Source organism: Prionailurus bengalensis, chromosome B4 (genome assembly GCF_016509475.1).
Source record: "Prionailurus bengalensis isolate Pbe53 chromosome B4, Fcat_Pben_1.1_paternal_pri, whole genome shotgun sequence".
Lineage (NCBI taxonomy): Eukaryota > Metazoa > Chordata > Mammalia > Carnivora > Felidae > Prionailurus > Prionailurus bengalensis.
This window is the reverse complement of record NC_057358.1, coordinates 68,321,001-68,334,374: the sequence shown is the minus strand read 5'-3', so window position 1 is coordinate 68,334,374 and position 13,374 is coordinate 68,321,001. Positions and strand designations below refer to the sequence as shown.

The 13,374-nt window shown below is 35.6% G+C and overlaps 1 protein-coding gene across 4 annotated transcripts in view; it reads right to left on the bottom strand.

The window, feature by feature from the left end:
- The window catches only part of CNTN1 (contactin 1), a 365,959-nt gene that overhangs the window by 107,727 nt on the left and 244,858 nt on the right, over nt 1-13,374 (bottom strand). For all 4 annotated transcript variants that reach the window (XM_043563335.1, XM_043563337.1, XM_043563336.1 and 1 more), the window contains one exon: nt 5,439-5,559. In XM_043563335.1, coding sequence (XP_043419270.1) covers nt 5,439-5,559 — 121 coding nt within the window. The remainder of the gene's footprint in view (nt 1-5,438; nt 5,560-13,374) is intronic.

Genomic DNA, 13,374 nt, shown 5'->3' with positions numbered 1-13,374 from the left:
TTCTTGATCAAGATGTTGACCAAGGCTACAGTCATCTGAAAGCTTGCCTGGAGGATCTGCTTTCTAGATGGGTTACTGGGATGACTGGGAAATTGATACTGGTTATCAGTAGGAGGTCTTATCCCCTCCTCATGTAGGCTTCTCTACAAGATGCTGAAATGTCCTCATGACAAGGCTTCCTCCAGATTAAGAGTTCCAAGAACCAAGGGAGAAGAAGTGATGTGATTTATGACAGTGTTCAGCACTGTCACTCCTGTTGGCATATAGAGCAACCCTTAGTGTGAAAGGGATTACACAAGGGTTGGTATACCAGAAAGCAAAATGAGTGGAGGCCATCTTGAAGTCTGACTCCCCCCAGTTACTTGGTGACTTTTATTGCTGATGCTGATTAGTCTGCAGTCGATGTATTGCTATGCATTTGCAAAGAGGTATTTTTCACTTTTGCTGTACTTACCATTTTCTATCTATTTTTAATGTTCTTGGGTTTTATTTTCATTATTTATTTTTATTGATTGTTCTTGTGTTTCATTGTGATTCTTAAAAACAAGAAACCATATTTCTCACTAATTTCCAAAAATCTGTAGTCATTATCTTTTTGAAAGGTTTTTCTCTCCTACTTTATCTATTAGTTCTTCTGATCATCTGATTTGACAAATACTGTTTTCTCATTAGATCCTTAATATCTTCATCTCATTTTCATAATTTGTTTTTGTTTCTCTGTGCTGAAATGTGTTAATTTCCTTACGTCTACCTCTTAGGTTCCCTGATCCTTTCCTGATCTGTCTCTAATTATTGTTTAACTTATTGATTAATCTATTGTTTTTATTATTTTCAATGATTATATTTTTCATTTATAGAAACTGTCCTTGTTTTTCCCCCTCCAAACTGCTAATTTTTATAGTATCTTGTTTCAAACTCATTTTGGCCAGTTCTTTTATTTATTTAAAGATGTGGGCAGGATTATTCTCATTCCTATTCCAATGATTAGAATATGCGAAGTACCTTGAATTTAAACACTATTGTTGTCCATCAATCTAACTCCTGGTTCTCTCTCATTATGGCTTGTTTGTCATTCTTTGCATAATTTCATATTTGAAGGCTCACTATTTAGAGAGGGTATTCTTCTGCCTTTGCCAAGGCTGTGAGGAAGAACGTATACTGATTTATCCAAAACTTTGGGTGCTTTTAATGAAAGAATTTTTAGAACACTGAATGAGCATATTGCCAGTAAAGTAAATAGTTTTGATTTTTTTCAATCAGTGCAACTTGAATTCTATATATAGGGCTTCCAAAACCATACTGCTTGAATAAAGGTTACTTGTGCAAAAATAAGCTCTATTCTGTACAAAGACTAGCAGAAACATATCCATAGTGAAAGGACAGAAGTAGTATAAAAGGCAACTTTGGAAATCAAAAGTGAAAATCACACAGTAAGTATGACCCCATGATTTGAAATTGTTTGCATAACTGGAGGAATGGACAATGTGCACCACTTTTATGGTCTAATCCTTGAGCAATCATTGGCTCATTTAGTGGGTAAATAAGTTGAAGTCCTATAGATTTTTAATTTTCTTAATGTTTATTTTTTGAGACAGAGACAGAAAGAGAGAGAGACAGAGCGTGAGCAGGGGAGGGGCAGAGAGGGGGAGAGACACAGAATCTGAAGTAGGCTCTAGGCTCTGAGCTGTCAGCACAGAGCCTGACGTGGGCTCGAATCCATGAGCCGAGCCGTGAGATCATGACCTGAGCCGAAGTCGAATGCCTAACCAACTGAGCCACCCAGGTACCCCTGAAGTCCTATTCATTTTTAAACATAAACATTTAGGACTGTTACAATGACTTGTAGCTGATTATTAGACCATTTTCTATAAATTGGTTTTGGTTGACCACATTAGCTATTGTTTTCCTTATTTCTCAATCCCATCATACATTAAACAGATAAAGGTGGAAGATGAGTTTTCTCTGGGCAAAAAGCTCCATGAAATCAGATCCAATGTTACATTTTCCTTGGACTGTGTTTTTCCTATATTTAATTTCATTTTATATGTAGAAGCACTCAGATTTAACTAATGCATTGCCTCTATTCTAAACTCAGTTTAAAATAATGATGAAAAATATAAACCGAAAACACATTTTTCTCTCTCATAGAAATTCCTTTCATCAAACTTTATGAACATACCCACATTCACCCATCCATGGTTACACACACACACACACACACACACACACACACGGTGTGATAACAATAATTTTCATTTGTATTTGTTCCCTTCAAGGTAACATAGGCTAAAAGAAACCACAATGTCTAAGTTACATCTGAATATTTCTACTTTCATTTCAGCCTTCTGATAAGGCATAACAGTTTACACACTAAACTAGTTTTATTGTCCAAAAATTTTATCAGGGATCATCAGAGGAAATTACTTTCCTCTCTAACCTGCTCACTGCCCCACTCCTAACACTAATTTCAGAATCAGCAGTTTAGATCACTGACATCTGAAAATGAATTAGAATTAGGTCATCTCGAATCTGGCAAAATCTTTTATATACACACACACACACACACACACACACACATATATATATATATATACACACATATATATACATATACATATATATATACATATATACACATATATATATAGACATATATATATATAATGTCTAATATATAACATATTCAATATGTTTTGAGACAGATATATTCTTGGAAGGTTGAGTGAAAATTGAGTTTTTCAAAAGCAATTCATAATCTAAATGTGCTACTAGATCTCACTATGTGGAACTTGTTAGTATTTTTTTTATTGGCATGAAGTGAATAATCATCCCTTAGTTTCTCTTTTTAGAGAGTCTTGATCTACAAAAGGCAAAGAAAGAAAAACAGATTAAGCTTCTTGGCCTTTGGGCCAAAAATGGTCTTTTGGGCCACTGCCAGCATTGGAAATCTTATAAAATTATAAATCCACAATATACAATTATAAATGCCATACACACACATGAAATTTTGCATACAATTTCAGGAAGTCCATGGGACCCCTTGAATCCTGTCTATGGACTCCAGATTATGATTTCCTGGACTAGATGAGAAAATAAATTAAATGGATAAATGGACCAATAATAATATTACTTGAGGCATGCTATATTTTCTTATATATTACTCGTTACTATAATAAATTTAAAAGAACTGTTTAATTTTATATCCCATGACTTAATATATAAAGCATATTTGAAGGTTTAATTTATATACATTTTGTAGCACAAGCTATGCAAATATTGGCTTTTTAATAGCAAACTTCTCTTGACATAAATTGAATACCTTTTATATTAATAGAAATAAAGTTTGGAGAATGATTATAACTTGCAGACTTTTAACAGTACTAAGCAATACTTTTTATCTGCCTATATGGTTGTTTTTTAATATCCTGTAGTTTAGGGGCTTAAAATGTTCTATTGTGTTTCTACTGAGTGCACTTGCCAGGTTCTATTGATTTAAAGTATTTTCTCTGGAACTAAAAAGCTTACAGAAAAACCTTTATATTTCCAAACAATACCTGTAATAGCTTCCTTTTATTTGTTTTACCTCTATAAAAACATACATTATGATGATTATTAATTACCTAAGTATGTGTGGATAATACCATTAATACCCTGATTGCATTTGCCAAACTTCTTCTTCCTTCTAAATACTGGGAATTTACCATACTCTAATCATATAAAAACACTGCTGTACAAGCGTTGTAACATAACCCCTTTTGTAACATTAATGCTAAATCTGTTAATATGCAAGCAATTTCCATTAAATACATACATAGGCTATTGCTAAAAAAGGCTTAACAGCTAGTAGTCTGACTGGAAAATACAGGGAACTAGTCTCTCTCTCTCTCTCTCTCTCTCTCTCTCTCTCTCTCTCTCTGATAACTCTTGAATGCTAGATGTCCCAGATCATAAAATACTTTTAATGGAAATACAGAATTTAAATGCACTTTCTTTAAGTTAGCATAAGAGATGTATGGAATGAATGTCTAAGTTCATTTGGATATGAACTTCAGCTGGACTTCTATTATTCCATTGGAGAATATGTTAACTGGACTATAAGCCTTCTCAGCATTTCCCCAGTATGACTTGGGGACTCCATATTACCATTGCTCTAGAGGGAAATACGGGAGATGTATGAGGTTGAATGAAACTATAATGATCCAGAAAGGGTATGAAGACAAACCACATATCTCATGTCATTTACTAAATATTTGTTTGATTGTACAAAAAGTGTCTGAACAAGTGTGCAATAAATATTAGTCAATAAGTATTTCTAGTATATGAAATATGAAAACATAAAAACTTTAACATAAAAAAGAATAAAATTAAAATGTTAACATGACACTGAGAGAGAAAAAGAGAGCTATGAAAATATGAAATGGAATTCTGCAACTCACCTAAGGATTAATAAAAAATACATATGTGAATTTCACAATCCAGTAGAGAAGATAACTCATATGCACAGATTGCTATAAAATGCATTATAGAAAGTAGTAAATGTTATGAAAGTTTAGAAGAGAAGGGCTTATGTTGGTGACATCAGGAAAGGACTCATTAATTTGGTAATACTTGAGCCTAGCCTTGAAGAATGGCTTAAGACTTGGGCAACAAATAGTGACTACAGGAAATGGAAGCAATGTTGTGAACCAAGGAACACAGCTGGAAATACTAGGATATTTTTGTAGACTGGTGGGACACTGGAGTTGGTTATGTAGAATGGTAAGAAATTAAAGCTAAACAGGCTGAGGTCAATACATGGACCTTCTTGGTGCTTAGTTAAAAGGAGTGGTCTTTATTCTGTAGGCGGTGAGGGAAGAGCCAATGAATGATGTTTTGAGATGGCCTTACAGCTATACAGCAAAGACCAGTATCAAAGGAGCTGTATTTTCAAAAAGGGCATATTCCAGCACATTCTCAATTATATATAAGAACAAAAACACTGCTCTGAAAGCTAGCAACAAATAGAAACATGATGCATGTATAAATTAACTTCTTATTCTAAGATTACAGTAATAAATACGTAACACTTGAAGTTATAGTAAACAGTATCAGTATGCTTTTTCCATAAAAAATAAAAATGGAAACACTATTCTCAACACACGAAAAATATTAGCAGAAACTGAGAACTTCTGGTAAATACTGAGTTTAAAAGCACAAACATTTAGTAGGAGGTATGTGGTGTAAGTTTCTAGAAGACATGTAGTTAGTAAAACAAACAAAATCAGTGTTGTTTACTACTTGTCTACCAAAAATCATTCTTAAGCATGGATGAGGAGCTGTTCTCAAGGACCAAGACTCTAAATATATAAGAATTCATACCAGAGTGACCAGAAGATTATACATAGTTATGCAAGTCAAATACCTTTGGTTTCATAATTTTAAAATGTTGAAACTCTTACCTCGCACAACAAGATCAGCTGAAGCTGAAGAATTGTCCACGATTGTCTGAGCAGTGCACGTGTATCTCCCAGCATGCTTCAGCTGGGCATTTCGGATGAGCAGTTCTCCATTGGAATCCAGCTGTTAGCAAAGACAGCAGTCATTCACGTCAGTATAATCTTCACCAATTTTATGGCATTTAGGATTCAAGAGGTACATTTTCTCCTTAACAAAATGAGTACCATGAAAAGGTATATCTTTTAGATATGCTAACTCTGTCCTATGTCTTTTAATGACAATTCTGTCTTTACTTAGGTTACTTAAAGTCTAGACTTTGGTATCTCAAGAGATAAATAAAGTGAGTGAATTGTATAAGATCCCTTTTTTTAACACTTATTTATTATTGAGAGACAGAGAGACAAAGCATGAGCATGGGAGGGACAGGGAGAGGAGGAGACACAGAATATGAAGCAGGCTCCAGGCTTTGAGCTGTCAGAGCCGGATGCGGGGCTCAAACTCAGAAACCGAGAGATCATGACCTGAGCTGAAGTCGGACGCTTCACTGACTGAGCTACCCAGGTGCCCCTGTGAGATCCTTTTGGTCCTAATATCTTTAACATTCTATTATTTGTATTATCAGAAGGCCATACAGAGATAAAATATTTCATTGATATCTTTAAAAGATAAATGATAAAGTCTAAACCTCTTCATTGTAAGTGTCAATGAGGATAACTAAATGGTAGAAGGCTAAGAAGAATTATTAATTTGGTTTTGCAAAGCCAATCTAATTGATTAATTTCAAGATGTACTAAGGTTAATTACACAAAGATACTAAAAGTGTGTAGAAACTGTCAAAATGGACTATTCTAATATTTTCCATTTAGGTCAAAACATAAGCTCCATGTAGGCAAAGAATTTTGTTTTGTCACTGCTCTATTCTTAGCATTTGACTGAGAAATATATATGTTTTGAAGAAGGCTGAGGGAGTCTTGCTTGTGAGAGACAAGGCACCATCTCAATGCAATTTCTAAAAATAGTTAATATTTATTGAATGCCCACTCTGTACGAGGTGCTGGGCTATGCAAGTATGGAAGTGTGTGTGTGTGTGTGTGCGTGCGCGCGCGCGCATGTGCACAAGTGAGTGTATAAAATCTCATTCAATTCTCTTCTGACAACAGTCCTATGAGATAGGTCCTATTCTGTCCATTTTATTGAAGATACAAGTGAGACTTAGAGTAGCTAAGTAATTTAACCAAGGTCACTGAGCTTGTTGCATAGTGGGAGCATGCTCATTATCTCCAAACTATTCATTTAGAGAAAAATTTGGAAAACTCAATTGTTAAGTAGATATTTCCTTTTCTCAAGAACTAAATATATTGATTTACTATTCTAATCACAAATATCCAGCTATCTTAAAATATGAAAAATTGGTGATTAGGTTAATGTCTGAGAAAATAAATGAGGATAATTTTTATATGATATGATAGACCTACACATTTTTAAATTTTGGTTTTTTAATGACTGTGGAATGAAGGCTCTACTTCACCATGGGTTTTGCGAGTGGCCCTTTCATATGTTAATTTCCTTCTGGTTTTGGAAAGTATTCTGGTTTGCTATACTTGTTTAGTTAATGAGATTAGGAATGCAGGCATACCTTGAAGATATTGCAGGTTTAGTTCCAGACCACCACCATAGAGAAAGCCAAATGATTTTTTTTACTTCCCAGTGCATATAAAAGTTATGTTTATACTATATAGTCTATTCAGTGTGTGATGACATTATGTCTAAAAAAGCAATATACATACCTTAATTTAAAAATACATTATTGCAAAAAAATGCTAACCATCATATGAGCTGTCAGCAAATCATAATCTTTTGCTGGGAGAGGGAGTTCCCTTACTGATGCTTGCTGACTGATCAGGATGGTGGTTGTTGAAGTTTGGGGTGGCTGTGGCAATTACTTTTTTTTTTTTTTTTAAATATTTATTCTGAGAGGGAGAGATAGAGAGCAGAGGAGGGGCAGAGAGAGAGAGAGAGAGAGAGAGACAGAGAAAGATTCCCAAGCAGGCTCCTTACTGTCAGCACAAAGTCCGATATGTGGCTCAAACCTATGAACAATGAAATCATGACCTGAGCTGAAGTTGGATGCTTAACTGACTAAGCCACTCAGGTACCCACAATTTCTTAAAATAAGACAACAGTGAAGCTTGCCCCATAGATTGACTCTTCCTTTCATTAAAGATTTCTCTGTAGCATATGATGTTGTTTGATAGCATTTACCCACAACTCAACTTCTTTCAAAATGGGAGTTCATCCAGTCCCTGCCCATGCTTTATCAACTAAGTTGATTTAATATTCTAAATCCTTTTGTTGTCGTTTCAACAATTTTCACAGCATCTTCACCAGGAATAGATTCCATCTCAAGAAAACATGTTCTTTGCCCATCCATAAGAAGAAACTCCTCATCTGCTCAAGTTTCATTATAAGATTGCAGCAATTCAGTCAAATCCTTAAGCTTCACTTCTAATTCTAGTTCTCTTGCTCTTTCCACAATATCTACAGTTACTTCCTCCACTGAAGTCTTGAACCCCTCAAAGTCATCCATGAGGGTTAGAAACAAATTCTTTCAAAACCCTGTTCGTGTTGATACTTTGGCACCTTTCCATGAATTTCAAATGTTCTTACTGGCATGTAAAACTGTGAATCCTTTTCAGAAGTTTTTCAGTTTTCTTTGTCCAGATCCATCAGAGGAATCACTATCTATGGCAGCTATAGCTTTATAAAATGTAGTTCTTAAGTAATAAGACTTGAAATGAAAACACTAATTTTAAAAGATATATGTACCCATATGTTTACTGCAGCATTATTTACAATAGCCATGATATGGAACCAGCCCAAGTGTCCACTGATAGATGAGTGGATAAAGAAGATGTGGTACACACACACACACACACACACACACACCACACACACTGGAATATGAGTCACAAAAATGAAGGAAATCTTGTAATTTACTACAACTTGGACATATTATTCAAAGTGAAATAAGTCAGAGAAAGACAAATACCAGAGTATTTGCTACATATGAAATCTAACAAGAAAACCCAAAATAAATGAACAAACCAACCAAACTCAAATACAGAGAACAATATGGTGGTTGCCAGAAGGGAAGCTGGTGGGGGGATGGGCAAAATAGGTGAAGGGAATTAAGAGGTACAAACTTCCAGTTTTAAAATCACAAGTCATGGAGATGTACAGTGTGGAGAATATAGACAATAATTTGTAATGATGTACAGTGACTATGCTTATTGGGGTGAGCATTGAGTAATGTACAGAATGTGTTGAATTACTGTGTTATATGTCTGAAACTAATAAAACATTGTATGTCAGTTACACTTTAATTATAACTTGAAAGGAATAATAGACTTGAAAGTTGAAATTGCATCTTGATCCATGGGATGCAGAATACATGTTGTGTTAGCAGGCATGAACACAACATTAACCTTGCTGTACATCTCTATCAAGTCTCTTTGGTGACGAGGTGCACTGTCAATGGGCACTATTATTTTGAAAGAAGTCACTTTTTTATGATCAATAGGTTTCAACAGTGGGCTTAAAATATTCAGTAAATCATATTGTCAACAGATGTGTTGTCACCCAGGCTTTGCTGTTCCATTTATAAAGCAAAGGCAGAGTAGATTTTGCATAACTCTTACCAGCCCTAGGATTCTCAGAATGGTAAATGAGAATTGGCTTCAACTTACGGTCACCAGTTGCGTTAATCCTCCACAAGAAAGTCATCCAGTCCTTTGAATTTGTGAAGGCAGGCATTGACTTTTCTCTAGCTATGAAAGTCCTAGATGGTATCTTCTAGTATAAGGCTAGATTTGAAAATGTATTGTTTAGTGTAGCCACCTTCATTAATGGTCTTAGCTAGAGCATCTTGTTGCTGCTTCTCCACCAGCACCTGCTGCTTCACCTTGCATTGTTATGTTGTGGAGATGGCTTCTTCCTTCCAGCCTCACGAAACAATGTGTGCTAGAGTCAAATTTTCCTCTGCAGCTTCCTCATCTCTCTCAGCCCTCACAGAATTGAATAGAGTCTGGATCTTGCTCTGGATTAGGCTCTGGTTTAAGGGAATGTTTTGGCTGGTTTGATCTTCTATCCAGACCACTAAACCTTTCTCCTTACCAGCAATAAGGCTGTTCTGCTTTCTTATCCTTCATGTGTTCACTGGAGTAGCACTTTTAATGTCCTTCAAAAACTTTTCCTTTGTATTCACAACTTGGTTAATTGTTTGACACAAGAGTCCTAGATTTAGGCCTATCGTGGCTTTCGACATGCCTTCCTCTCTAAGCTTAATGATTTCTAGCATTTGATTGAAAGAGAGATGTTGACCTCAGCTCGGGTTAGGATCTCACGATCCGTGAATTCAAGCCCGGCATCAGGTGTGCACGAGCCTCGCTCTGGGTGGGCCCTGCTTCTCTGTCTCCCCTTCCCTCTCTTTCTCTCTCTCTCTCTTTCCTTTGTGAGATTCTCTCTCCCTCTCTCTCTCTCTCTCTCTCTCTCTCTGCCCTTCATTCACTTGTTCCCTGTCATATATGTATGTGTGTGTGTGTGTGTGTGTGTATGCATATATATATAAAGTGAGAGATATGAAACTCTTTCTTTTACTCAAATACTTAGTGGGCATTGTAGGGTTATTGGCCTGATTTCAATATTGTTGTATGTCAGGTAATAGGGTAGGCCAACCACAGTCAGAACACACACAACATTTACTAAGTTCACTGTTTCATATAGGTACAATTCATGGCATGCAAAAACAATGACAAGAGTAACATCAAAGATCACTGATCACAGATGACCATAACAAATATAATAATAATGAAAGTTTGAAATATTGTGAGAATTATCAAAATATGACACAGGGACACAAAGGAAGGAAATGCTATTGGAAAAACAGTGCTGACAGACTTGTTCAACATAGGGTTGCCACAAACTTTCAATCTTTAAAAACACATTATCTACAAATAGCCATGAAGTGCAATAAAACAAGGTATGCTTGTAATCACTAGTTATAATCTGAGCACATTGGTTCAGTTGGTTATAATGGGATCACTACTATCTCCATATAAAGAACTTGTCAGTGGCCACACACATTGTTTCTTGACAGTAACCAGTCTTAGTAAAAATGAAGATAAAGTTTACACAATTTAATGCCAGTTGGGGGTCTTCTGGTGCCCTGAGGTCTAGATTGACTAAAAATCCAGCTTCCAAGATTTCTGAAAATTCTTAGGGTAGGAGAGTATTTTCTTCCTGCTATACTTTTTAGTTATTTTGGTGCCACCAAGGAACACCATACAAGAAATTTAGCTCTTTCTCTATTTTGTCATACAACCTAGTAACACAAGGTACTCTCTAGTAAGGTGGGTTTACTGAATTGAAGATGATGGAATTGGTTGTATCCCACAGGGTGGGGCATATCAACATTAAAAATGATCATTCACTACATATTTCTATTCTTAAAAGTCCTGAGGCCATATTTTTACCGGGGATTTCACAGTGATTTTACCTTTCCCAGTGCCCTGCCATCTTGCTGGCATGCACTCCTGCTCCCGTCTCTTACTTCTCTCTGTTTTCCCCTGGAAACAGAGAATTATTCTTCTTTCTTCATGTTAATCTGCTTAATTCTACGACGGCTGCTTGGATTGAATAATATCTAATCTTTAAAACCTGAATTTCTGTTCTTAGGTTTTTTTCCCCATTTTTTAAAAGTCTCTTAATCCTCAATTCATTTTAATCTGGTTCCCACCTCTTCAACTTATTTTACTTGACTTCTAATAGCATTTGAGCTTTCCTACACACTCAATTTCCAATCATCTAGGACAACACACTTTTCGGAAACTTTGAGGGCATTTTCAATCCTCTTCTTCAACTTCCTTATAATTCAATCATAAATTCTTCAATTTATCCATTCCTCCCATTACCACTATCTCTTTCTTTTTCTAAGCTACCCACATCTCTCACTGAACTACTATGACCTATTAGATCACAACCTCCACCCTTATTCTACTCTATTGTCTTCTCTACTTGGTACCCAGAGTGACCTTTTTAAAATGCAAGTGTGATCAAATCACCCCTCTTTGTAATAATACAACTTATTGAAAGCTTTAAAAATGTTCCTCTTCCTGGAATAAAACCTATATGTGTTATAATGACCAATCTGGTGCCATTTTCTAGAGTCTGTCCAATACGGCAGCTTACCTAGTGCCCCCATTTCACTTACTCTGCTCTCCAGGAGAACATTCCCTTTTTAGGCCCTTAAATGCATCTTGTTCTCTCCCATCTCTGGTTCTTCATAGTGTTTCCTCTCCTGGAATGTGAACCCCCTCATTCACCTAAGTAACACTCTCCACTCACCAATACCACTTCATTTCCTCAAGCAAGACTTTCCATTTTCTCTTGTTATATTTTGTCACAGCATCTTTTACCTTATGTCATATAATACATCTCAACTGTAATAAAATATTTGTACAACTGTATGATTAAAGTTGGTTCTCCTGGAGGACTATAGGTTTTATGTGAGGAGGAAACATGCCTGTTTTGTTCATCATTGCATCCTTATGTTATATATGTACAAAGCTGTCTTCTACTGAGACATGATAATTTTTTGAGGGAGGGACTAGATCGTATTTATTATTATATACCAATTAATTATATCTGACATACAGGGGAAATTCAACAAATATTACACAAATGAATTAATAAATATTATGTAAAATGTTTTTATTAAATTCTTTTAGTAATTTTGTATGACTTCTTCAGATAAGATAATAATATTATAAGATAAAATAACCAAATTAAGAACAACAATTGCTATCCACATACATGAGAGCAAATATATATAATAATATATTCCAAACTAATTTTATGAGGAAATAAAGTTTTAGCACTAACATACAAATTTATAGAAAAAAATGCAGTTAACATATAAGAATGGAAACCTCTGAGTTTTCCAACCACTTATATGTGTTATAAAGAATCTGGCCTTGTCGGAAGAGAGGTCTGTTATTTTCTCAGCCTCTGGAAGGTAATCTATATCATCTTTTTCTGTTTGGGTATCTTGGATGATACTGGATAGACTAACAACATGATTTAGAGTGGGTGTTAGAGACACCTGTATACTTTTAGACTTAGGGTCTAACACTGTCTAGTGACTTAGGTAGTGGCTTTGGTCATGTGGTATCAGTCCAATCTTAAGACTGACATTAACCATATGGTCAATCAAACATGCCTACATAGGTTGATGGGGGGTGGGAGGGAGGAGAGGGTGGGTGATGGGTATTGAGGAGGGCACCTTTTGGGATGAGCACTGGGTGTTGTATGGAAACCAATTTGTCAATAAATTTCAGGAAAAAATAAAAAAAAAAAACATGCCTACATGGTTAAGCCCCAGTAAAATCTCTGGATACGAAAGCTCAGGTGAGCTACCCTGGTTAGCAATACTCTGTGCACACCGCCACACACATAGACTGATAAAGTAAAGCATCTTGACTCTACAGAGAGAGAACAATGGAAGTTTTGTATTTTGTATTTTTCCTGGACTCTGCCCTATGCACTTCTTCCATTGGCTGATTTTAATTTGTATTCCTATAACAAACTGACCATAAGTATAATAGCATTCAGGAAGTTCTGTGAGTCCCTTCCAGCAAATCAAAACTGAGGGTGGTTTTGGCAACCCCTGGAACTTGTAGTTCATTTAAGAAGTGAAGATGGTCTTGGAAACTGTACCCTTTGTGGTTGGCCTAGTTCCTCATTGTGCCTTACTAAATAGAATTCTTCTGAGAAAGGAGATAAAGAAATACTATGGTATTATTTATAAATACTTTTTAAAAATATTTGAAGTAAGGAGAGAATAAATGTGTGTGTATAGTGAAGGTAGTAATAAATTTTTCT